Raw genomic sequence first — 27,744 nt, 5'->3', positions numbered from 1 at the left:
GTGTGTGTGTGTGTGTGTGCGTGTGTTTGTGTGTGTTTGTGTAAGTGTCTGTATGTATGAATGAAGATAAAGACGGTAGCCTCAGTGTCAGATGAATCACTTTTAGCTCCAGATTCCGACTTGCCAATTAGCTCCTCGGTAAAACACACACTAATTGCGTTTGTTGGTTTTAAAGAAGAGGTGCGACTGAAGGATCCTCACTTTGATTGAAGCACAGACCCGAGATGAAAGAACGTTTTGAACGGTGTGTGTGTGTGTGTGTGTGTGTGTGTGTTTGTGTGTTTTGAACATGTGCTTAGAGGGTGTGTAACAGGTGATGTGCATTCTTAATAACATGTCTGGATACTAGATACTCTGCTGCTCTGCACTGCTGGTTGCTATCAAGGTCCACACTCTGAGCGTGTCGGTGGTAGCTGGCCAAGGTGTGTGTGTGTGTGGGGGGGGGGGGGGGGGGGGGGGGTCGCCAGGGGTCGAAAGGTCACAACCCTGACGGAGGCTCCCATTAGGGCTAACTGGGGAGTGTGCCATTGGTAGCCAGTTATTCCCCGGCTTCTGCCCCCCTACACGCACACACACAAGCACGCACACACACAAGCACGCACACACGCACGCACACATCTTTTTAACGGACGTTAAATGTTCACAGGTTTGGAGCTGGAGATTAACAAATAAATACTCGATCAAGATTTATTCATTCCCTTCTCTTCCTAAATGTGTACTAAATGTGTAATAGACTACAGATGGTTTAATTTGATTTATACATTCGTCACTGCATAAATAAGGCTAGCGTTTTATTTTCTTAAGGCATCACTATCGACGAAAAGTTCATTTAGCAGGCAGCGCATGTGAGGGTCAAACACAATTTGTTCTCAGACTACGGCTTAAGGGTGCTCTCTGTTGGGGGCCGGGGAGGGAAAGAGGAGAGCTGTGGGTGCTGGTGTCTGAGTTTGGGGGAGGAGGTGAGCTGGTTAGGGGGTGAGGGATGGCGAGTAGGGGCGGGGGGATTGGTCAGTCCTTACTGGTCTGAACGCAAGCAAGGGGGGAGGAGGAGGAGGAGGGGGGGGGGGGTAATGAAAACAAATGACCCATCAGGGTCAAAGGGTCGAGTTCAAGGATCGGGGATGCAGTCTCAATTTCACAACACGGTGAGATTAATGAGGCTAATCTGATAGTGTTCCACGGGCAGGCTCCCCGTCTCCCTCCTCCACCCCTCCTGTATCACTTACACCCGCAGGCCCCTCTGATCCAGGGGTGGTGCTGGAGCTGGTGATCAAGGTTTTGGTGGTGTTGGTGCTGGTAAGAAGGGGTAGTGTGTGCCCCACCTGTTGCTTTTGGTTTCCGATCCTGTGTCTTTGGGAGTGTTTCGCTAACTGCAGACTGACGGCTACGTTGTGTACTCTTGTTCACAGTGCAATTAAAACGAGGAAAAACCCTTCTATTTTAATAACCGTGGAACAAACAAGTGCACCTTCAATGTTCTTTGTGAGCCTTCCACGTTTTGTGCAGTCACACTAGAATATTTTAATGTATATTGAAAGTTGGGTGGGCTCCGACATCTCTTCATGTGTGATTTCTTGAATTACTAATTGAAACAGTGTAAAGATACTGACAATTTATGGAATTTAGTACATTTCACACCAGATGTGTCTCACGTTTTTTTTTATTACACCCTGGATCTAGTAGTAGTCTACTGTTTCGCCATGAGAGCTTATCTCGAGATAAATGTATGCTATGCTATGTTGATATTTTTATCAAAACTATTTTAACCTATCGGGTTTTATTTTAGGGAAAGACAAACAAGTTAATAGATAATCGCACTGCACATAACACCGAGGCTAGTTTAAGTTTAAGCAATGTTGCCCCCTTGTGGAGGAATACTCTAAAGGCAACGCAGATTTCATTTAAGAAACCGGGGACCATGATGTCCGGCTTTGTAAGTCTATATCATTTTTCAAGCTGTATTAAAATTAGGAACCTTAAAAGGCCTAGGCCTATATGTTTGAAATAAACGGTGGCTTTATTGATTTTTTTTAATAATACATCCACATAAAATGTATTTGTATTAAATTATCTTCTTTCATTTATTCTGTATTAGTCTCATGGTCTCATTTAGCGATGTTACGGTATTCTAAAATATACATGTGTTTACCCAACCTCACCACCCGGGGGCACTGTCGGAAATAATGTAGGCCTATTTTTACGTCCTGAAGGCCTGACTCATAAATACATACAGTATATTCTAATGAGAATTAATCAAAGGTTTTCCTTCCATCAACACGTAGAAGGCTGTTCCCTCAGTTCGTATGTAGTACTGGAAAAATGCTAAATAAAAACAACGCCACTCATAGGCGTATAATAAATTGGCTCTAAACACTACATTCCCCACAATGCAATGCAACATAGCGGTTCCATGTCACACTACGCTGTCACGCTCTGCCCAGGCAGCCCGTAGATGTGAACCGCTCCAGCATCCCTGCGTGCGGCTATGGTGCAAATGTATATCTAGAAAATCAATCAGAAAATATGTAAGAAAGAAAGGACAGGAAAACGATAGAAAAATGTACCTTTGCTCCGCGTTAGCATTTGCAATGAGAAGGGGACCGATATGACCGGGCGGACTGTCTGCGGTGGCTCTCTATGGAAAGGGGATGCTATTCTGAGGGAAATGCGGAATCTTTTTCTCTGTAGGTGTTAACGTTAGGAAATTACAAGATGAAGAAGCAATTTAATCGGATGCGACAGCTCGCCAACCAAACGGTGGGCAGGTAAGCGAACCCCTTTTACTGTCTTACCATCTCCCGGTTTATTAGCATCGCCTACTTGGGGGGGAAAAGGGAAACATCTGCTCACCGGTCCAGCTTCAAGTTCTCAATCAGAACCATGCGCACACTTACTGCGTCCTGCAAACATTGCATTTAACACACACACACACACACACACACACACACACACACACACACACACACACACACACAGACACACAGACACACACACACACACACAGAGACAAACACAGACACACACACACACACACACACACGCCGGCCTGCCCGCGCGCGTACACACACACACACACACACACACACACACACACACACACACACACACACACACACACACACACACACACACACACACACGAAACGAGCTACCGGGATTCTCCTGTACTGTACACCCCCCCACACACACACACACACACGCACACGCACACGTTAGTTTGCACGCGGACGCTGGAGTTATCCTGGGTGTCTCCCTGTATCTGTGTATTTAATAAACTAACACTAGACACAGGAGAATTCCAGTGTTCAACGTTAAGATGTGCATGCATAAAACAAAAGGATGAATGTGCGATAATGTGTTTAATTTGGACTGCGTAGCGCGATGGTGAATACCGCATAGGCAGCGTGTCGGCGCAGTCCTCCCGGTCCCCTGAAATACATCCCATACAGGCACTCTCAACAACACGCATCACGCCGAGGGGGGTAGCCTGCAACGTTAAAGCAACGTTGAAATGAAATAATACAGCATATCCAGTGCAAAATGTACTTTGTCTGGAGCTGTGAAAGGTGGACATGATAAGGACAGATGCGGCGTTTTAAGATGCTGCGTGATTGAAAAGGTGCAATGTTTTCATACGCAGCTGTGAGAGGGAACCACCTATTTTAGCTCATACCATCTCCGCCCCTAAATGGCCCATGCTTGTGGAGTGATCTGCGTTTTCTTTGCTAAACGTCAAACTTCACATGGTGAAATATATGGCTCACTCAAAAAGTTGCTATCTATGTTTAGCTGGAAGCTTTTCATGTGGGAGTGTAAATTGCAGTGCAACGGTCGTGCTTTACTTTTTCTGAACATGGTGCTTTTAACAGGGTGTGTGTGTGTGTTCGGTCGGGGGGTGCACATGCGTGTGTGTGTGTGTGTGTGTGTGTGTGTGTGTGTGTGTGTGTGTGTGTGTGTGTGTGTGTGTGTGTGTGTGTGTGTGTGTGTGTGTGTGTGTGTGTGTGTGTGTGTGTGTGTGTGTGTGTGTGTGTGTGTGTGTGTGTGTGTGCGCGTGCGTGCGTGTGTGCGCGCATATATAGGTCTGTGTGGGTGTGTTCATGAGTGTTGTGTGGGCTGGTGTTTGCGTGCGTGTCATCAGGCCAAAGGGTACGCACTTCACAGGATCTGCGCACCATGTCAATGTTCATTCATTCAGTTCCCAAAGCTGCTTTCACGAGACTTGACGGTCCCTTTAGACAACGTTAGCGTGTACAATTTGAACACAGTTATTGTGGGCACATGTGTGGGAGGCGTGTGGGAGGTCCATGTGTGCAGGGAAATAGTGCTCGGTTCTGGCTGACTCTTGTTTGTGTTTGTATGAATGTGTGTTTGCGTGCATTGCATGTATTTGTATGTGCATATCTACAAATCACGATGCGTGGTGATTGGGGGGCGAGTTTGAGTGAGAACATCCTTGTGTGTGTGTGTGTGTGTGTGTTGTACGTGCTACGTCTCTCTCTCTCTCTCCTCTCTCTCTCTCTCTCTCTCTCTCTCTCTCTCTCTCTCTCTCTCTCTCTCTCTCTCTCATCTCTCTCTCTCTCGTCTCTCTCTCTCTCTCTCTTCTCTGCATACATTAGCCTATATGCATCCCACATTGCTCCTACCTACACCATCAAACACTGTGTTTAAAACGGTTTAAATATTCCACGCCCTGGCTTGTTGTTTTCTAGGCTGTTATGTAAGTGCATCAAGGTGGTGTGGCTTGTTACAGCACAACAGACCATATGGAGCAGACAACACCGAGACGTGGCTGGAGTCTGAGTGCAGGGCCTTGCTGGCCATTCCGCAGCAAGCCCCATAGACCTGGCCTACTTGGGCGTGTTAGAGAGAGAGAGAGAGAGAGAGAGAGAGAGAGAGAGAGAGAGAGAGAGAGAGAGAGAGAGAGAGAGAGAGAGAGAAGAGAAGACACGCAGTGTTTATGTAACGAGCATTGAAGGCTCGTTACATAAACACCCCTTTCTGCAGAAGCTCCCCATTGTGACTGAAGATAGGGGTTTCAAGCCGAGGTGAGGAAGTGACTGTATCCTCGTGACGTTCTGTGTTCTGGCCCAGTGGTGGTCATGACAACGGAGGCTGGGTGGGGGCATCTTGCTGGGATGGGAGCAGTAGAGTTTTAAGGGAGGGGGGACAAGGGTCGATGTTATTGCACTGAAATGGCAGGTTATTCAGTCACTCCGTCCCTTTCTGTAGGGGTGAATAAGCCACATGTAATAGCATTCTGATTCACAAATCATGGCAACTATCCACTTTTTTTATTCATCGTCTAATGTTTTCTTTAAGGCTAATATTGGTTCAACATGCCCTGGAAGGTCCTTGAACGACCCACATAATAATATAAAGGTGTGTGCGGTGAGTGTGTGGCCACGAAATCCCCCTCAACGCTCCTCCTGGCTCCTGGGGACGGTGGGGACCATGGGAGTTCCCCTGTTGCATTGTGGGTGATGGAGCGGTCTGTGTTGAAGGTGACCCGGATGTAGGTCTGTTGGAGGTGTGAGTGTGTGAGTTCTCTCTGTGACCCAACCAGTACCATACCCACCAGGGAGGCACTGTCAGCCCAGTCCTCGCACTCTTGCTGGCGGATTCTGATAGGTGCTGCGGCTCACCGATGGATGAATCATTCACCCCGATGATATGAGAGAGAGAGAGAGAGAGAGAGAGAGAGAGAGAGAGAGAGAGAGAGAGAGAGAGAGAGAGAGAGAGAGAGAGAGAGAGAGAGAGAGAGAGAGAGAGAGAGAGAGAGAGAGAGAGAGAGAGAGAGAGAGAGAGAGAGAGAGAGAGAGAGAGAGAGAGAGAGAGAGAGAGAGAGAGAGAGAGAGAGAGAGAGAGAGAGGCTTATGCTCTATGGATCTGTACAGAGGAAACTGCATATTTTCTTGTTTCTGTCAATGACTTTGGAACGCAACGTGTGTGTGTGTGTGTGTGTTGTCACCGCGGTGTGTTTGTGTGTGTGTGTGGGCCCCCCTAACCCTGTGTGTGTAGGTTGAAAGGGATTGGCCAAAGAGTGAAGGTCTTCCTTCATAGTAGTCTCCCGGTTGTGCTGTGTCAGCATCTCTCTCTGGCTCTCCCCCGGGCTGCTGATCGGCTGCCTGGGTGTGACACACGGTCATGTGGCACACGGTCATGTGACAGCAGCCTCTGGACCAATCAGCCTCGAGCCTCGAACACCCTGTGTTGTATAGCCTATGTATGTGTGGACAGAGAGAACCATTACTGATGAACTGTGTGGCTCGAGAACATTACTGAGGAACTGTGATCACAGAACCATCACTGAGGAACCATGAAGTCAGAGAACCATTACTGAGGAACTGTGTGGACAGAGAGAACCATTACTGAATAACTGTGTTCACAGAACCATTTCTGGGAACTGTGTGGACAGAGAGAACCATTACTGAGGAACTTTGTTCATAGAACCATTACTAAGGAACACGAGGACAGACCAGAGGCGGTCACCGTTCAGTGAGCTGAAAAAGAAGAAAAACTTTGTAAAATAGGTTGATGTGACATTTTGTTGTGTCGGTTCCAACAAGACAGTTTATATGAAATTAAACTGGCCTCAGAGAATGAGACTGAAAGGAGAAACAACTTCTCCCTTTCAATAGTCGGTGAACTAGCCAATTTGGGGCATGTGTAGCATGTCTAGCCTGGAGCATCACTTTGTGGTTCCGATACTGTATCTCCTGACCTATTTCTCATTCTGCCCAGCGCTCAGCCTATCTGGGTCTAGGACAACTTGTTAAGAGGATTCAATTTATTCTAGGTCTTTGTTAAATACCTCATGCTTAATGGGATATACCACAAAATCGTGTTGAAGGGAATGAAAATCTGTGACCCTGTCTGACCATTTTCTTGACCAAATCGTATCTGTCAAGTCGTCCATCTTGGATCTATTTTGATTGTGTCGGCTGTGCCCAACTACACAGTACCTTGCCTTTCATATTCGGACTGCAGCAGCCTGGGGTCAACTCAGAAATATTCCCTGCCTGGCCTAAGCTACGCACCTTCTTCAAATATAGTAGTAGTGACCAATCGCTGCCTCTTCTTCTTTCTCTCTGTCTGTCTCTCTCTCTCTCTCTCTCTCTCTCTCTCTCTCTCTCTCTTTCTCGTTTCTCTCTCCCTCTCCGTTACTCCCTCATTATCTTTTTGCTCACTCTGCCTTTCTCTCTCTCTCCCTCTCTCTCTCTCTCTCTCTTCTCTCTCTCTCTCTCTCTCTCTCTCTCTCTCTCTCTCTCTCTCTCTCTCTCTCTCTCTCTTAGCAACACATGGTGAAGGCATCACAAATAAACTGACCTATACTGGCCAGTAACAACCAACTGGGATTATGACGGAAGAAAGAGGAGCCAAAAGACATTTGTTATATCATTATTGTTATGCTACCTAGTGTACTGTCCGTTGATTTTGCTTCATAAGGAATTCGTTTGAGGATGATTTGATGGAGGGTGAAAAAAGGGAAATGGGTTTGTGTGTGCATCTCATACATACATGTACACTGTGCATGAACATTTGAAGTGTTTTAGGTGTATAAAGACAATATTGCATGTTCTATGTGGGCTGTGTGTTGAGTTGTTTGCGTAAGAGACCTCCCACACAGGCTGAGAGCAGAACACGACGCGCTGTTCTGGTGATGGGTGGGGGTGGGGGGGGGGGGGGGACACGAACACAGCTGCTCTCTCTCTCCCATCTCTCACTCTCTCTCTCTCATCTCTCACTCTCTCCGCCTCTCTATCTCAATCTCTGTCTCCCTCTCCATCTCACTCACTCCATCATGGTCTCTGATAACTTAATTCTCAATATATGTCTCCCTCTCTTCCACTCTCACTCACTCACTCATCTAGTCACTTACTCACCCACCCACTCACTCACTCACTCACTCACTCACTCACTCACTCACTCACTCACTCATTCACTCACTCACTCACTCACTCACTCACTCACTGACTCAGCCACTCACTACTCACTCTCACTCTCACTCACTCACCCTCTCTCTCTCTCCCATTCTCCCTGAGTTGTGTATCTTCCATGCTGCGTTCCCAAATACCTTTACATATCTCTCAACACAATTAGCCCTTTAGGTCGCCCGTCTGCCTTGCCTACGTCTACTGCCCAAAGCAGCACCACACTGTATCGGCCCGGCACATTATATTCTCCGACCTCGTCAGCCTGTGTTCCATTTAAACAGGTAACGGCAGAAGTGTTTTGCCTCGTCGTGTCTTTATCTCTGTATCTTTCCATAATTACTCTCTCACTCGCTCACTAACTCACTCACTCGCTCACTCACTCACTCAGCCACTCACACTCTCTCTCTGTCTCTCTATCTCTCACACACTTGCTCACTGTCTCTCCCTCTCTCTCCCTCCCTCTCACTCACTCACACACTGAGCTCACTCACTCACACGCTCACTCACTCACACTCTCGGTCTCTCTTTATCTCTCTCTCACACACTCACTCACACTCTCTCCCTCTCCATCCCACACTTAGTCTCTAGCTCTCCCTCTCGCTCCCTCTGTGTTTCTGCCAACCCACCTCTTTTTTTTTCGTTTGGCAAGAGCAGCACCATGCAGATTTCCGGAGATGGTGCCGCCGCCGCCGCCTCTCAGAAACACAGATGATCTGATGAGCCCCTTTCATTTCACTGTCTTTGTGAAATGAGGCCCTGCCTACAACCCGTTTGTTTGCATTGTCGGGGAAATCTTGCGATTCCCTTTTGCGCTTACGATTCATACGTCTACGACGCATTAACATTGTAAGCCTAGTATTTTTGTAGCAACAAATGCTTGATAATTCAGTCAAATGATTCACCGATAATTGAAACATTTGAATGGTTGAATTATCGACAGATGGATTGATCGACTAGTCATTGATTGACGTTCTCTTTCAAGACGTTTCCTGCTCGTTACTCTCTAGGACTTCAGTGAGTGCCCCATCTCCACACTCTGTATATTTTTAGTGCGACTGCGTACACACACTCTCTCTCGCCCCCAGGCCCTGTTACAACGCGTGGCTTTCTGTTAGGGGAGGGGACTCATTGTACCGGAACAAGAAGAACTCATCATTTATTAAACCCGGAGTTACTAGGGCCTACACACATGCTTACTGCCAACTACCCACAATGCCCCTGGGTAGCTCTAAATGAACCAGGTCGTCTGCGTGCCCTACAGTTAGTGTCGACGAAAACTCATGAGCACCACGCCATGAGGCCTCTCAGTGCTGCGGGAGGGTTTTAGTTATTTTGTTCTTCGATAAAGAGCCTTTGTCAACAAGTCAAATCGGTCATCACAGAGGGATGATGTCAACAGGGAACAGAAGGGGCAGTCCGTCCGGTTCCACATCGGTGGTTCCTACGGCGGTGCGTAGTCCCTCTTAAAGGGACCTCGCTCCCCACTTATCACCCGGATTATCACCTCAAGCCTTCCACTCGCAGTCGACTAGAGCCCTGGGTACCGTGGTAACGGGAGACGGAGGGGTGATGAACTTTGGTGATGAACATGAGGCTTTACATTGTTAAGGATGGAGGGGGTCTCATCCATTGTTTTGTTTTGGTATCCATCAGTCTCTTCGTTGGTCTCTGTGGTGAATGGTTGGGTTCTGTCTGTCTGTCCCAGTGGACTTTGTGCACACAACGGTGGTCAGGCTGGGTTGAAGCGAGTCCATCTCACACACACACACACACACACACACACACACACACACACACACACACACACACACACACACACACACACACACACACACACACACACACACACACACACACACACAGAGTCACACACAGAGTCACACACACCGAGTCCCTGGCCACTTCAGGCCTGGCCCCCAGAGGCCTTGCCACTAGAGGCCTCGCAGACCGCTGCTGCCCATGAGCTCACCTATAACAGGAAGTGACCTCAGCAGCTGACATAATGTAGATGCCGGTTGCAATTCCACACCAAGCCCATACTGGGAAAATGCGCTATGGATTGAGGGTGAGGACACCATAACACATGGAAGTTACCGTGACGACAGAAATAAATAGACGTTCCATAGGGGATGATAATATGGTGCCTTTTCTTTTCCTCAGATGGTAGTGATTACATAAGCCATTACTGCACAGAGCTCTGGAATATGTCGATGAAGCTATAGTCAACTTTATGGAGTTGTAAGGACATGCATGTCTGTTGTGAAGGTTCTTGGTAGAGATTCTGTAAATCTTATCCAGGAGATCACCCTTGGCATTTGTATTTCGCGTGCAAAATGTTTATTATTCATAATGTAATATTTTATTTAGTTACTGGGTCGCCCTGTTCCTCAGAGTGGGACTGCTCCAAGGCTGTGAGACGAGCATATGTTCAATTGGTTGAATTCTTGTCGTGGATCTTTAGTTCTGCAGAGCCAGCGACCAGGGGCGACTCCCTCAATGTGCCCACTTCCTGCCGCGGACAAAGAGCGACCACGTTCAAAACAGGAAGCATTGTTCTAAAAACTGTCCCGTGCTGTTCATTCTTCGTTTTGGGTTAAGCATTTTTTTGGTTTTATTTTTAGTGACAGGACAAGCTTGCTTATCTGGAACCTATATTTAAATGGATAAGGATCTACAGTATATTATTTGTGGTCATATCAGGAGGGAAAGGATGCTTCAAAGATCTGCAGTGAACACACGTGTGCATATATGTGGTTCATTGAGCCAAAGTATTTTAGGGCATTCTTTAATTATTATTATTATGGGAGTTGATATGAGCTCATTCATATATACAATTGGTTCAAGGTGTTATCCCTTAAAGTTGGGTAAAGATAAAGAAATAAATCCTTTATGTGTTGTTCTCCGGAACGATTCTTAATGTAGTAGCCTAGAAAACATGTGCATGGATTCAATTTATACAGGCCTTTACAATTTTAAATGCGCTATTGATATTACGATTTTAATAACCCTAGCCCTATACAAAATAGAACAATTTAAAGTGAAAGCAGAAACTCTGAAAGAGATTGTTCATAAATGAGGTAATGAACAATAACACACTGCTGTCTCTCTCTATGTTGTTTTTTCGCTCTCTTTGGGTCTCTTTTTCACTTACACTCTCTGTGTGTCTCATTGTATCTGAGACTTCTCTCTCTCTCTGTCTCTGTCTCTGTCTCTCTCTCTCTCTCTCTCTCTCTCTCTCTCTCTCTCTCTCTCTCTCTCTCTCTCTCTCTCTCTCTCTCTCTCTCTCTCTCTCTCTCTTTTACACTCGCCTTTTGTCTTTCTCTCTCATTGTCTTCCTCTCTCTCTCTGGTGGGTTTGGGTGAAAGTGCCCCGAGGGTGTCTGTGTACTTAAATGTGCACATCCTTTTACACGTGTGTGTGTGTGTGTGTGTGTGTGTGTGTGTGTGTGTGTGTGTGTGTGTGGCTGTTCTTGTATACGTGTTCGTCATTGTATATAGGTGCTGGGTTTATTTGTTCTCGGATTTGACTTTTGTTTAAACACACAAAGAGTAGTGAGCTCTGTCCATCGTGGGTCTGCTCCTCCCTGGTTATTCTTGCATACTTAACAAAGCGCTGACCTAGTTTACCGGACAACCACAGTAAGTAGGTTTCCCTGTCGGAGCAGCCTCACGCCCTTGCAGTCGGTCGTCCCCTCAGCCCGGTCGTTTAGAAGGAGACCCATCCAGGTCCTCTCTGGTTCACTCTGCAAAGGTCTGGGGGGGAAATGTGCTCTTCGAGGCACTATGCACTGCTTCTCTAGTAGTATGGCTGATTGTGTGTGGGTGTGTGTGGGTGTGTGTGAGTGTGTGTGGATGTGAGTGTGTAATACTGTTAATGCACCATGGATGGGTTGTGTGTGTGCGCGCGGATGAGTGTGTACGTGCATGTGCTTGCGTGCGTGTGTGCATGCGAGCGTGCCGTGCTGTTAATGCACCGCGGATGAGTTTTGTGTGTGTGAGTGTGGAAGTGGTTGAGTGTGCGTGTGTGTGTGTGTGTGTGCGTGTGTGTGTGTATGGGCTTGTGTGTGGATATGAGTGTGGATCTCTGTTAAAGCGCCACATGCACACACACACACACACACACACACACACACACACACACACACACACACACACACACACACACACACACACACACACACACGAGCGGGTGCAGACACACACACACACACACACACACACACACACACACACACACACACACACACACACACACACATGCGCGGGCAGACACACACACACACACACACACACACAGACACACAAACACACACACACACAAGTGGGCGCAGACACACACAAACACAGACACACACACACACGGACACACACACACACACACACACACACACACACACACACACACACACACACGTACACACACACACACACACGCACACACAAAGGCTGGGGGCCTGGTGCCAGTGCAGGGAGCCCCCTCGGTGCCCTGTAGGGACCCTAGCCACCGTCCTGCCCCACTATCCCCAGGGCAGCACCGCTGTCCCGGGCCCAGGCCAGGGCCTGCTGGTCACCAGGCCAGCGGGCTCAGGTAGAGGGAGCCTGAGGCCCCGTTCACACGAAGCCGATTTCATGGCGAAACCGCAAAGGTCTTGTACGGTTCGGCCTTCCGTACACACGAAGCCGGCGAATCCACTGACCGAAACCGCAAACTTCTGAAACCACCCTCGGAGGTGGTTTCAAATCTACCCGGTTTCGTTTTGGATTCGTGTGTACGCCTGAATCCGACTGAAACCGCAAACCATGACGTCATCGCCCCACCCCTCGACCTCCTAAGCCCGCGGAGTCTCAGAAATCACATGCGAGCATGCGCATAAGGGCAGCCTCTTTATGCGCATGCTCGCCTCTTCTTCTTATTTCATTTCTTCTGGATTTCTGTACCAGAAGCAGCGCCCCTTATGGGCCTGGAATGTGTACTACAGCGTTTCTACAGATCTACCCGGTTTCGCTTGGCTTCGTCTTTACGGAGATACTTCGAAACCGGATAGATCGAAACCGTAACGGTTTCGCCCGTTTCGGCTTCGTGTGAACGGGGCCTGAGAGAGGCCCTCATCCCGCCTGTGAGCCAGGTGACTCCGGAGATGCATGGAGGAGACCTGTAGGACGGGAGCCTCGGATCTGACAGTTGGCCGGGCCTGGGGCCAGCGTGGTGAAAAGAGGGGGATGCTGTTTTATTCACGTTTGATTATTTCCACATATATTATTCATGGTTTGGGAGAGCCAGCACTGAGCTGGAGGGCTAGGCAGCCGGCTGTCCAGCATTAGCATGGTGAAAGAGAGACAAATTGACGCACGTGTGTGTGTGTGGGTGCGTGTGTGGGTGCGTGTGTATGTCTGTGTGTGTGTGTGTGTGGTTTATTATGTATAGGGATTTGTGTATTTGTATATGTATTTTTAGGTTTCTGTTTGTTTGTGTGTGTGTATGTATGTATGTCTGTATTTTTATTTGTGAGTGTGTGTGTGTTTGTGTAATGGTCATATCCCCTGCAACTCTCAGCTGGTTTCTAAGCAGCATGTTAAGGACATTAAGAGGGTGTTGTTGAAATTTGTCAGAGCAAATATTTCTGGGGCTGATTTATCTTCCTCCTGTGTCGGTTTGCATTGCACAGCTACGGGCCTGTCTGACCTCCCCAGGAATTACATAAATAAACCCTGATAACATTGCATTTAGTCTGCAGTTATGTTCAATAAATCTGATGACTAATACGTTCTCTTCTTCAATAACATCATAGCCTTGATTATTGTGTGTGCGAGTGCAAGTGCGAGTGTGTGTGTAAGGCAGTTTGTCGAGCATTCCTGTGTGTTTGTGTTGACAAGTGACAGAGTGTGTGTTCACGTGTGTGTATATCGATGCTGGTGAGTATGCGTGTGTGTTCCTGTGTTTAAAAAGGGACAGAGAGCATATTTGTGTCTGTATGTGTGTGTGTCGCATTTTGATCACGCAGGCACCATCAGCAGACCCCCCCCCACCCCCACCCCACTGTATTTTCCCTCAGGACTCATTGGGAGTCTCGTCACACGCGCTCACAGAACAACCACCAGTCACCTTCTCACCTTTGAGCGCCGGGCTTGCCTCACCTCGAGATCCGACAGACCCCGTAGCAGTGGGAGCCGTTCTGTTCTGTGACGTCTTGTTCCAACATCTACATTATGAGTCGACGCACGTGTTGACGTGCAGATAAAGAGCTGGGCTGGTATCTCCGTGGAAGGAAATACCAGCGGCCGAACACAAACATAGCTCCCACAGAAGGGAGGTCTGCTCGCCTTGATCACATCTGTCAGCCTTCATGTTCAGACCAACGTTGACTTCATTTGACCTTTGAAGCGTGCACTCAGATATGTTGTGCTGCTTCCTCTGGGAGATCTATTTGATGGGGGGTACGTTCTTATAATGCAATGCTAGCCCGCTGTCTAACCCTAGCCCTAGCTTTTTAATGTTGTTGGACGGACTAGATTCTGGTCAGAGGACAAACAGTCAGACAGTCAGTTTTAAGTAGCAGCCGCTTTTATCGAAACTTTCGATAAAAGCGGCTGCTACATAAAGTGTTAGATACAAGTTACTAATCAGACGGTTGTGGTTTGGCTCCTTGCTCAAGGATGCCTATGGCTAGACTGCAGAGGGTGGGGTTGAAACTCACAACCTTTTGGCTGGGAAACAAACACTGCTCACAATCTAACAGCACAAGACAACAAGCGATTCATCATCCATCCCAGAGGAATGTAACTGTCCTCCTCACTATGAAACCAACATACTCCCCCCCCTCACATCTTAAGATCCTCCCTCCCCTTTCTCAGTCCCAGCTGTGCTTCTCAAGCCACACTGGGTGTGTGTGTGTCTGTGTATGTTTGTGTGTGTGTGTGTGTGTGTGTGTGTGTGTGTGTGCGCGTGTCTGTGTCTGTGTTCGGTCTCTGTGTGTGTGTGTGTGTGTGTGTTTGTTTTTTCTGTGTGTGTTTTCGCTCTGTGTGTTTGTGTGTTTGTTCTGTGTCTGTGTGTGTGTGTGTGTTCGTTCTGCACGTGTGTGCTTGTGTGTGTGGGGTGCCAGAGGCTCCTAGGGGACATGTTCAGTGAGCCAACCGAAAGCCAGAGAGACTGTGACGAGCTCCCAGCTGCTCAGCGGGGCCCGGGGCCCCTGGGTGGGCCCGGGGCCCCTGGGTGGACCCGGGGCCCCTGGGTGGACCCGGAGTCACTCATGTGACCATCTGTCTCAAGGAGTCTCCACACAGAGCAGCAGCAGTTGTGGCTTCATGGCCTCCCGGGTTCTGAGTACAAGGAGACGGCTGATTGGCCCGTAGCAGGGACAGGAACAAAGATGGGTGGTCTCCCTTCTGGCATGGGATTGGTCGGTCCACATTCCATTCATTCATCCCTCTAACTATTTTTTAGCATGTAGCGTTAGCCGATCATTTGTATCCAAGGTGGAGGTTAATTGGCACAGGTCGTTAAGGAGCAGGTGGAGGTTAGGCGAATCGCTGGAGGATCTACAGGTAGGTCTTCAGACCTTGGAGGCTGAACGCAGGACCACTCGGATGGGCATAGACCCGCCCTCGGCACTTCACTGCACTCCACTACAGCATCCTTACATACCTTTACCATCCCTCTCACGTTCCCTCTCGCTCTCATCCATATTCCACATGCGTCTGAAGGCCGGCTCTGTTGTAACACACATGTTGACCCAGTTCCCGAGAGACTCCTCCCCTGCTCCAGCATGTCCCCCCAGCTCCGTCTCTCGCAGGGCTTGATAGCACGTCTCGTTAGAGCTCCGTGCATTCGTGGGCAGTGCTGCTGTATGTTTGTATCGTGGGGTTGCGTACACACACACAACACAGATGCAAGGCTGTCGACATCGTTCAATGGAACAGTTTGAGGGGTTTAGTTCCCGTGAGGAAATTGCATGTTGTCCTTGCGCCGCCAACGTCAGGGTATTTCTGTTGAATCCCCAAACAATAAAGCCCGTTCTGCCGATGCTATATTTAAAGCACTTTCTCGGCGTGTAAAAAATACATTTTTTCGGAATTGTATTCAGATAATTGATATACACTAAATGCTATTATGCTGATTGGCAGAGGTCTTGTAAGGGGACAATCCCAGGAAGTGGCTGGGCAGACAGGCACGGGAAATGGGCGTGTGTGCCCGCTCGTGTGTGCGTGGATGCCTTCTTGAGTGTGTGTGTGTGTGTGTGTGTTTGTGTGTGTGTGTGGCTGATGGGCAATTTACTTGGAGGGGGGGGGGGGGACAGATTGGACCCATGTCACCAAGAGGTCAGTCTGCCTAGAGTCAGGCTCCCTTGGCTCCGTACCAGTCGCCTCATTGAGGGCTGGAAGTACCTGATGCTACCCCCGCCCCCTGCCCCCCGCCCCCCCCGGATCTGATTAACCCACGCTGGATTATGGACCTGGGAGGGCGCTTGGCAAAGATGAGCCGTGGGTGTCTTTAAGGCTTAAGGCTCATTACCACCACCCTAGTAAAAGGCTGTCGGACTGTGCTCACAAGACCCAACTCAAACCACCATTACCACACGAGACATCGAGAACCTTTGGATTTGCAGATTCGGCTTAAAGTTAATTGGAATAAAAATGCGTGGATGTAAATGAGGAACTGATTTTGGGATCCTGAATTTCAAACAGGAACAGTGATGTTTGAATGTTCGTTCCGCACACCAACACATGTTCCCGTTCAGAATGTTTTGAATGGGAGCTGTAGTCTAACAAAGACCAGTTGTGTTGACCTCAGAGAAATGCAACATTTTCACCTCATCCTATGTCACTCCTAACACACTACATCTGGCTCCGATTCCTTCTTCGTGGGAGTCAGCTGTTGTGGATGTTGTGCAACCATCGTGGGTCTCCTCAGACGGACACACCACGGCGAATCGCTCAAAGGTCCCGCGGGTTTAGCAGAATGTGCCTCAGTGTCCCAGGGAAAGGATGATGATACACGAACACCACCACGGCAGCCGGTGCACACACACACACACACACACACACACACACACACACACACACACACACACACACACACACACACACACACACACACACACACACACACACACACACACACACACACATCCTCGTCTGTAGTGGGACACCCCAGCCCTCCAGATGTGTTTTAACATTCGGCTTGTTTCATTCAATCCCCCCGGCCACCCTGCCCCAGGGCCCTTGTCACCACGCCGACCGCATCAACAGAACATCCAGCTCCACTCTGAGATCTCTGGGGACACAGAACAAGAGAGGGGAACCCCCCCACCCCTCATGGAGATAATACTGGTTACTGAGGCGAGGAACATGAGGTTTATGATGCTCAGCGTCAGTAGTGGGGGGGAGGGGAGAGAGTGTGCATTGCCCAACAGTTATTGCTGTGATCCGGAGCAATGGAAGCCAGGCGACGAGTGACATGCACAACATGGGACTCATCATCGAGTTAGATGCGAGTTGAATTCCTACCTCATGTTGAATGCAAGGACCACCACTGTCGATGAGGTCATTGTGATGGGATGAAATCATGATGGCCGAAATAATCCATATCGCTATCGGCCAATTAACGTGATACCGATGCATCTTTAATAAAAGCTTTTTGGTTTCCCTGGGTTTGCCATCTCAGAACAGCACACGAGGCAGTCCAGTACTGTTGCATTGTCATGCTTTAGTTTGCAGGTTCACATGTTGACTGACCTCCTTAACTCCTAGTTTGTTTGTTTGTCTTGTTTTGTCTTTCCAGGGCAGAGAAAACAGAGCCGTTGAGCGATGACCTGTTACAGGTGAGATGTTGTGTGGGTGTGTATGCGTGTGTTTGTCTTTCTGTGTGTGTATGCACAGAAAAAAACACACCACAAAAAACAAGGACTTAATAGTGATGCCATTAAAGATGTAACCGGGAAGCCTTATATCTTGCGACTCATTAAATTAAAACAACAAGGGTTTAGCCTTAATAGTCCATCTGTTATCAGTGTCATACAGGGTTAGGGTTAGGGTTAGGGTGAGTTGTTTCATTGGTTGCAGGTTTGCTGATGTGCATGTGTCTGCCCACGCTGGTCCTTCCTGACCACAGGTGGAGAAGCGTCTGGACCTGGTCAAGCAGGTGACCCACAGCACTCACAAGAAGCTGACGGCCTGTCTCCAAGGGCAACAGGGGGCCGAGGGGGAGAAGAGATCCGTCAAGTCCCCGTCGGTGAGTGGGCGCGCCGTAACACACACACACACACCGCTGTAGGCGGCAGTGACCCCGAGACCCCCCGGCCGAGCTGTGATGGACACTGAACCGTGCCGTGGTCCACGTGTAAGGGGGGACGACAAAGAGAGAGGAGACGGATGCACAAGGAACTAACAAAAGGACGCCCACAACATACAAACGTGTACAGTGTACACATGCTTACACACAGCGGCACATCTGCACACACAAACACACACACACACATATCACACAGCCACACACACACACACACGCACGTACACACACACACAGACACAGAGTCAGACAGTCACACACACATACACACACACACACACACTACACACAGCCACACACGCAAACACACAAACACACATGCAACACACACATACAACACACCAACACACACACACACACGCACACAGACACAATAATAGGGTAACGTAATAGGGTGTGTTTTGTGTGTTTAGAAGAAGCTGCCCCTCACCATGCTGGCTCAGTGTCTGGTGGAAGGAGCCGCCGTACTGGGGGACGACTCCCTCCTGGGGTAAGTGGGAGAAGCTACGACGCTTTTATGCCTATATGTAGAAATGCCCTACACATATTCTCTCTCTCTCTCTCTCTCTCTCTCTCTCTCTCTCTCTCTCTCTCTCTCTCACTTTCCCTCTCTCACTTTCCCTCTCTTGCACGCACGCACGCGCGCGCGCACGCACGCGCACACACACTCGTCCTCGCTATCTCTTCCTGACTCTCTCTGTTACACACAAGCACTTGACACACACTCTCACACTCTCACACACACACACACACACACACACCCCCACACACACACGCACACACACAGGCCACCTTTCCTTATTGATTGCCTCATCGACGCGTGCATTTCCATGGAGCGTGACGCCCTGTGACTTTGTGGTGACGGACAGGAAGATGCTGACGCTGTGCGGGGAGACGGAGGAGAGTCTGGCCCAGGAGCTGCTCCAGTTCGAGGTCCAGATAGAGAGGGACGTGGTGGAGCCCCTCTTCGTGCTGGCCGAGGTGAGGCCGAGACGAACCGAGCTGCTGCCGTGAGCTTGACTCTGTGGTGGCAAATACACCGATTCTGTAGCGCTTCCGACATTAGTCCATGGTATTAATGCACCGCTGTCTGGGAGGTTAAACCATTGTCGCTCCTGGCTTCAATGAAACTCTTTTACTGGTCATTTTAGTGAATCTGTATTTAATTGGTCGATAATTTAGGTAAATTACAGTATATTGGTTACAGAGATCTTAGTGAAGCGAGGAGAGACTGTTACGATGTTTTAATCACCCAGGCCGGTATTGTGTTGAAAAATAAACAACCGCCCTGATATTTTCCACACAAAAAAAACGGGTTTGCGTTTTTCCACAATCCAGTGTGTCTTCCATCATGCAGGTGGACATCCCCAACATCCAGAAACAGAGGAAGCACTTAGCGAAGCTGGTCTTGGACATGGACTCCTCCCGGACAAGGTGAAGGGAGGTGACACCTCGGGCCTTCTCCTCGGTCCTTCCCGCAGGAGGTCACATGTCACTTTGGGGCCGTTCGAGACGTATTGGGGGTGGATGATGTCAGGGTGGGTGGTGGTGGGGAGGAGGAGGGGGTGGTTCACTACATGTCGTGTGAGCTGTTGGTTCTGAATGCCCCCGTGTCCGTAGATTCCACCAGTCGTCCAAGTCCTCCAGCCACCCCAGCACTCTGCAGCCCGGCGCCAAGGCCGAGTCCCTCCGGGAGGAGATGGAGGAGGCGGCCAACCGGATGGAGATCTGCAGGGTGCGTGACCCATCGGAGCGATCCCAGCCGTGTCTGATCGTCGCCTCGTCCTGTACGCCCCGGCTGAATCTGTTCTTTTCTTTTAATTCCCTCTCTCAGGACCAGTTGTCAGCAGACATGTTCAGTTTTGTGGCCAAAGAAATGGACTATGCAAATTACTTTCAGACGGTGAGTCTTGACCTTCGAATCACCTCCAGAGTGAGTTCTGAATGATGCTACAAATATGGTCACATGTCTATTTCTCCTTTCTGCTTCCAGTTGATAGAAATCCAGGCCGAGTACCACAGGAAGTCGTTAGAGATCCTCAACAGTGTTCTGCCCCAGATTAAAGCACAGCAAGGTGAGTCATACACACTGGCACAAAGCCTACAGTGTTTCTAGTGTTCGTCTCTGTGAGTGTATGCGTTCCATTTGTCATGCATGGTGATTCGGATATTCATCGCGTTTGTGAGTGAATGCTTTTGCGCACATGCATCCAGGTGTGTCTGTGTAGTGAACATGTGGGCTATGTGGGTATGTGTTGCACCACAGAGTGTGTGTGCTGTGGTGCGGATTATAATGCTGGCAGCCTCTATGTTGTGGTGAGTGTGTGATGCTAGCACCCCTTTTATATTGGTGCAGTGTGATGCTAGCAGCCCCTGCGTACAGGTGCAGAGTGTGATGCTAGCATCCACTATGGTGTGCTGCACAGTTGGATGCTAGCATCCCCTGTGTTGTGGCGCAGAGTGTGATGCTAGCACTGCAGCCCCTGTGGTGCGGTGCAGGGTGCGACGCTAGCTGCCCCTGTGGTGTGGTGCAGTGTGATGCTAGCAGCCTCTGTGTACTGGTGCAGTGTGATGCTAGCTGCCCCTGTGCTGCAGAGTGTGAAGCTAGCAGCCCCTGTGGTGTGGTGCAGAGTGTGATGCGAGCAGCCCCTGTGCGTGGAGCAGAGTGTGATGCTAGCAGCCCCTGTGCGTGGAGCAGAGTGTGATGCTAGCAGCCCCTGTGTTGTGGCGCAGAGTGTGATGCTAGCGCCCCCTTTGTTGTGGTGCAGAGGCGTGGGTGGAGAAGCCGTCCTTCGGGAAGTCCCTGGAGGACCATCTGAACATCAGCGGCAGGGAGATCGCGTTCCCTATCGAGGCCTGCGTCACCATGCTGCTGGAGTGTGGCATGCAGGAGGAGGTGTGAGCCCCCATATGTTTAATATGTACACATAGCCTACGTATAGCACACACAACGTACCATGTAACAACAGTAGCGTACCGTGGGGTTTAGGTCAGCGCCTTCAGTAACGAACTCCACCAACGGCCAACCCCCAAACACTCATGCACACAAAATGAGGTGCCGATACAGCCAACACAGCCGCAATATGCGCTACTGCATAACATCCACGACAAGACAGTTGATCTTCAGCAACAACGAGAGCGCACTCGCACTCCACTTTGCATTGCCGCAGATATGGAGCAATGCAGCGTCACCATCAGATCTTTTCTCATGTCACTCCGCAACCAGATCGCACGTCACACGCATGACGCAAAAGTGTTCACAGTTATTTTCACCGGATGATTTTTTCAACTTCAACGGATTCAATAAAGTAGCCTATAGCAAGAATATTACACGTGCAACGCCAGTTCATTAATAAAAATGAAACATACAAGCAGGCCTTTATGGCACATATTTGACAACAGCTATTCTAGCCAGAATATTAAGCCCACAGGAGTAGTAGTGAACGGGTTCATTTAATATGCTTATTGCATATATTATGGCGGTGGCCATAGTAGGTCACTATCAACTCTGTCACCATCGCCAACGATTCAAAATTCGCTAATGACATCACCGGGGGCCAGCGCCGGCATATTGCTGGGCCCTGGGGGCGTACGATTACTACACATCAACATTTGATTGGCTGATTACACACGTCAGTCAAATTTATTATCCAATGGGAGCTGGGAGCTGGCAGCTTCAGCGAAAGGCTAGCAATACTTTTAGTATATGGCCCCGCTGGTCCATGTTACCGAGCTGTGATGCGTTATTCAGCTTAGCTCAGTCTTACGGTTTTCCTTCTGGAATTATGGAATTAAGATGCGTTCAGACACAAATTAATGTAATTTTGAAAAGAACAATATCTATATATTGTTTAGATGTTGTCAGGGCCAGCAGAGAAGGCCCTGCTGGCCCTGACGGCCCACCACTGTGGAACATACACGTCTCGTAACGCAACATACGCATAACATACCGGGGCAGACACGTACCAAACAGGACACATCTGCGCAATATACACGTGTGTGTGCGTGTGTGTGTGTGTGTGTGTGCGTGTGTGTGTGCGTGTGTGTGTGCGTGTGTGTGTGCGTGTGCGTGTGTATGCACGCATGTGTAGGGCTTGTTCAGGGTGGCGCCGTCGAACTCGAAGCTCAAGAAACTGAAGGCGTCGCTGGACTGTGGGGTTCTGGATGTGCTGGAGTACTCTGCTGACCCCCACGCCATCGCAGGTGACTGGCACCCACACACACACACACACACACACACACACACACACACACACACACACACACACACACACACACACACACACACACACACACACACACACTCTCACTCTCACTCTCACTCTCACTCTCACACACACACACACACATACACACACACACACACACACACACACACACACACACAACCACACTCTCATAATGACTTGTTCAAAGCATCGCCATGACAACATCGCCTCTGCTCATCTTCCGGTTGCTTCTATACCGCGCCGTGGTCGAGCCGTGCTTAAAACAAGCCAGCGGGTGTTTCCCCCCCCTGCTCCCAGTTCTGAATGAAGAGGGAAAAGGATTAAAACAAAGATTTAATTTAGATATCCCGATGTTGTGTTTGTGTCTCGGTTTTTTTGGACCTCACGATGTTATCAGGGCTATTGTTTCCCCAGACTGCGAAGCATAACATCGACAGAGCAGCTCTCCTCTACGTGTCGTGCTGCGAGCGAGTCCCTCTGCTATCGATGTCGCTGTGCAGCTCTCTAGTGCGACTCTGAGTAGAACAGAGCAGAGTGAACCGGCCACGGGGCCACGGCACGCAGTCCCTCCAGGGGCCCCGCCTGAGGTTTGCCCTCGTGTCTAAAGACTTGTTCTGCTGTCGCTCCCCTTCAGGGGCTTTGAAGTCATACCTCCGTGAGCTCCCCGAGCCGCTGATGACCACCGAGCTCTACGATGAATGGATCCAGGCTTCAAAGTAAGTGCGCGCTGGGGGAGGGGCCGTGACTCAATGTCAGAAACGCTCTTGAGATGATGTGCAGCGTTGGTCGAAAGAAAGTAGACCGTCACGTTGGATTATTGTGTTATTATTTCCAAGAGAATGTTTTTACGTACAATATTATGGATTGGATTAGTGTTAAAGATGTTAAAGATGTCTGGCTCTGTGTTTCCCTCTCAGTCTTCAGGATTTGGAGAAGAGGCTACAGGGTTTACTGTGCGCCTGTGAGAAGCTCCCCACAGACAACTTGAACAACTTCCGGTCAGTGAGACTCTCTCTCTCTCTCTCTCTGCTTGCTGGCTGCTGAGCCCGACACTGCTCACAGACACGTAGTTATAATAACTACTAGATACAGAGCCGTAGCTGCGGATGAATATCACCAGCGGGCTTGATCCGGCTGACGGATCGAGGTGTTGAGCCTAACGTGAGACGTGGTGTTCTCAGAATGATGGAGCTGAGATTCAGGTCCTTGAGCCAGGATGTACAGACCGTCCTACGCAGACCTCAGGGCCTTCAGCATAGCGTCTGGACGGATTGTCTCGTCGCGTTTTTGTCAACATCGAAGAGAGCTCTACTCTCCGAAGTCAGAATTAGACATGGCTGACTGCACATGCTGCAGGTGGAGGGGCAGATGGAGGTTTTGCTCTGTGTCTTTGTGTGTGTGTGTGTGTGTGTGTGTGTGTGTGTGTGTCTTTGTGTATCTGCGTGATTGTGTCTGTGTTTGTCTGTGTTATCTCGTCTATTTGTGTGTGTTTGTGTGTGGGTGTGTGCGTGTGTGTGTGTTATCTTTGTTGGCTGGGTATCAATGCAGTCTGGATTAACCGTGCTTTTGAATTTAATTGGCAAAGACAAAATACATTGTTTTTCTGTATTATTGCAATATTTCAAAGATGTAATGAGGCATTCAACCAACATAATGACTATGATATACTGGTATAACAAATGAACATCTGGTAATGAAACACTTTTGACTTTGACTTTTGACTGTCGAATGATATATGAAACATAAGCTCAAATCCCTTTCTTGTCACTTTTAGATACCTGATCAAATTCTTATCCAAGCTGACCGAGTACCAAGACGCCAACAAGATGACCCCGGGCAACGTGGCCATCGTACTGGGGCCCAACCTGCTGTGGACGCGCGCCGACGCGTACGTGCCGCTGCTCGCTGACACGACTACACCCGCAAGGACGTCGTCTACCCACGTACATGGGTGCCAAATGGGTTTTGGATACAAGAGCATCATGGGTAATGTAGTTTCAAGTGACGGTTCCCTCTCTCGGTAGAAACATAACGGAGATGATGACCACGGTGTCGCTGCAGATCGTGGGCATCATCGAGCCGATCATCCAGCACGCCGACTGGTTCTTCCCTGGAGGTAAGGCTGGGCCTGGATAGATGCTCTTGAAATGGGGTTCAATGACTGTGCGCTATGCCGCAATGTTTTGTTTCAGAAATGTAAGACTTTTGTTGTCCTTTGAGGCATGAGTGAAACTAATGATGATGTTATTCTCTATGAATCAAGTCAAGTCCATTGTATTGTTGTTGCCCTTAAACACAGCCACAGTCTCAAAGGGCTTCTCACGCACATTTTATGACTCAGATCTCGAAAAGGGCAAGGGAACACTCCCATTCAGAGATGGAAACCGTGGGCAGGGACACAGAAGAGGGATCCCTTCTTCCAGGGATGGGAAGGAGTAAAACAAGTGCCGATCAAAGGTCACCGTATTTATTGTGTTTAAAAAGATTGGTTTTATAATGTGGTAGTTAGAGGGTTGGGTTCCAATCCTAAAGTTTCTAGGTTTCTCCCTAAAGTTCACAGCCTGCCTGTAATCCTTTGGCTCGTTCCCATCGTTTCCATCGGTTCGGCCGAATCACAACTTGGCGCGTTGATTTGCATTACCATTGACGGAATAAATGCGCCGACTGTTGCCCGAGTCGCGCCCGAGATGGACCACCTCTGAGGACGGCCGCCGGCCACAGACCAGCCTCCAAGCAGGCTGCGTTGACGTCAGCCCTGGTTGCTGTTTGGAGCGGGAAGGTGTCTGTCAAATTGTGAATAGCCATACAGAGTATGACTAGACTTCTCTGCTCCTTGACTCGTTATTATCTTTCAATTGCTATAACTATAAAAGAGAAAATCAAAAGGGTAATGAAGGTTTAGATGTAAGTGCACAGCATCGATTTCAGTTTGGTGATACTCACTTGTAAAACAAAATAGCTTGCTGAAAAGGCCGGCAATCTTTCTGATTAGTAATTTTTTTCCTAATATCCAGGACATTGTGTGAAACTCTGTGTCCTCAAGCCTTATCTGAAATGAATCGTCTCTCACTGAGATATTGAGACAAAATCGAATGTCAAGCTGAATTCACCGTCGCAGATATAATTGTGTCTGTTTTGTCTCCATGCAACAACCCACTTGTATTTCAAGTCTCTTAAACAACTCAATCCAATTGAAGGAAGGGCTATAATATACAACTAAAATACCATGGGCGTGATGATGTTTCATGGACACGTCATTAGTGACGGACACACCCACAAGCGCGTAGACCTGTCCTCATGGAGACGCCTGGCTGACGAGTCAAACCGGGTAAAGCCAGGCCAGCCCATGCTTATGGACCACATGAGTGGAATACCTTACCCCTCCCTGCTCAACAACAACACCGAACATGTCCCCTCAATGACTCCTAGTATACGATCAATAGCGAACCTACGTACGGAATCCAAACACATAGTATTAGTGTGCTTCGGTGTGTGACCAGCCGTGGGTGACGACTTGTATCGTAAACGTTTCCATGGTGTTTGTCTCCCCGCAGACATTGAGTTCAACCTGACGGGGTGCTACGGGAGCCCCATCCACAACAACCACAACTCCAACTTCAGCTCCATGCCCTCGCCGGACATGGACCACACGGAGCGCAGGCAGCAGCACGACCTGGGCCGACGGCCTCTCAGCGTCGCCACGGACAACATGATGCTGGAGTTCTACAAGAAGGATGGGTAGGCTGTTTGGGAAACACTGAGGACCGTCTGTCTTTCTCCTCGGAGCCGTCTTTCCACCGATCCCTTTCTAGTCCTCTCTCTGTCCCGTCTCTGTCTTGTCTCTCTTTCAAATTCTCTCTCCCTCTCTCTGTCTCTCTCTCTCACTCTGTCTCTGGTTGTCTCTGTCGCTCTGCATCACTCTCACATTCTCTCACTCTGTCTCTGGTTGTCTCTGTCTCTCTCTCTCTCTCTTTCGCATTCTCTCGCTCTGTCTCCGTCAAATCGCAGGCAGCTCAACTCGATCGCAACGCATCAGACCTATTTGAGATCCACTCTGCATCTTCCTAACACTCGTTCAACGAAAATATATATCTTCACGAGAGACTAATTACATGTCCTCTTAATTCAACTGAATTCGCTGATCGACAGACGGTTTCAACATGGGGGGGGGTCGCAGTGTAATTATGCATCAAACGTCATTCTACCGTCCAATTAAATCCTCCCCTCCTCCTGCTATCGGGCTACCTCCCCCATCGACAGACAATGGGGTGACAGACGGCGCAGACTCAAGTTGCATTGTTTCCATGGCAACCGAGGCGCTGTTGTCCGTCAGCTTGTGCGCTCGCGGTCCTCGCTTTTCTTGTTTATTGTGCGTCTCCCGTTCGTCATCCTCTCAGCCTCGCCTCCAGACTTTGGGCTGGCACGTCACCTGGACTGACTCACTCTGCAGGTGGAAAATCACCGGCTCCGGAAATCTGAGAAGAGGGAGGGAGAAAGAGGGAGAGAGCTCATGTGCCCTCAGTGTAACACACAAACACATTCAAGAATCAACGGTTAGGAACCGGAATCTCATTCACATTGAAGTCTACAGCTGTGTATATGGTTCGACGAGCCATATCGACCATTTAGTCAGGATTTCTGTTGTAGCTGTCATCTATCTGTTTTTTATGTATGTATGTGCGTGTGTGTGTGACCAGTCTATTGTTGTTGAGAAAGTGGCTCTCTTTCTCTCTGTTTTCCCCTTTTTTTTGTCCTCCTCTCTGTTTTCTGTGTGCATTTCTCCAGACTTCATAAGACAAACATGGCTGCAATTGGCTCATATTAGAGGAGGCTCATTTGGTCTGACATGTTTCTCACCTCGGAATCACCCCCCCTTTTCTCCTTGTCGCCTCTCACACACACACACACTAACACAGACACAGACACATGGACACACATACACACGCGTAAACACATACATACACACATACACACACACGCACACAAACACACACACACACACACACCCGCACATCCAAACAGACGGGCACACATACCCACACTTACAAACAGACACACATATGCACACACTCACACATGCGTACAAACAGATACACTCACACATACGCACACGCAAACACAATCACACGCTCACGCTCGCAATCAAAAAATAGAGAAAGTTGCACTCTTTTTATTATTTCCGGGGTTTTTAGTTGTCATGTGATGGTGTTTTGTTTGTGTATGATTTCCTCCTGACCCTCTTCCTGTGTGCCTCTTGCCCCTCTTCCTAACGACGCAGCATTAGGAAGATACAAAGG

General features: G+C 48.9%; 1 protein-coding gene across 1 annotated transcript in view; it reads left to right on the top strand.

Moving 5' to 3' along the window:
* Window positions 1–2,409: 2,409 nt before the first annotated feature.
* Window positions 2,410–27,744, top strand: part of arhgap44a (Rho GTPase activating protein 44a) — a 34,205-nt gene continuing 8,870 nt past the window's right edge. The window contains 17 exon segments of the mRNA XM_060071961.1: window positions 2,410–2,765; window positions 17,712–17,751; window positions 18,042–18,161; window positions 18,632–18,708; window positions 19,088–19,199; window positions 19,576–19,652; window positions 19,839–19,953; window positions 20,053–20,121; window positions 20,212–20,293; window positions 20,987–21,114; window positions 22,310–22,421; window positions 23,082–23,163; window positions 23,365–23,445; window positions 24,222–24,335; window positions 24,472–24,563; window positions 26,002–26,185; window positions 27,726–27,743. Coding sequence (XP_059927944.1) covers window positions 2,713–2,765; window positions 17,712–17,751; window positions 18,042–18,161; window positions 18,632–18,708; window positions 19,088–19,199; window positions 19,576–19,652; window positions 19,839–19,953; window positions 20,053–20,121; window positions 20,212–20,293; window positions 20,987–21,114; window positions 22,310–22,421; window positions 23,082–23,163; window positions 23,365–23,445; window positions 24,222–24,335; window positions 24,472–24,563; window positions 26,002–26,185; window positions 27,726–27,743 — 1,556 coding nt within the window. The 5' untranslated portion in view covers window positions 2,410–2,712.

Source organism: Gadus macrocephalus, chromosome 2 (genome assembly GCF_031168955.1).
Source record: "Gadus macrocephalus chromosome 2, ASM3116895v1".
Lineage (NCBI taxonomy): Eukaryota > Metazoa > Chordata > Actinopteri > Gadiformes > Gadidae > Gadus > Gadus macrocephalus.
Note: the sequence above shows the minus strand (reverse complement) of the source record. Positions and strands in the feature narration are given on the sequence as shown.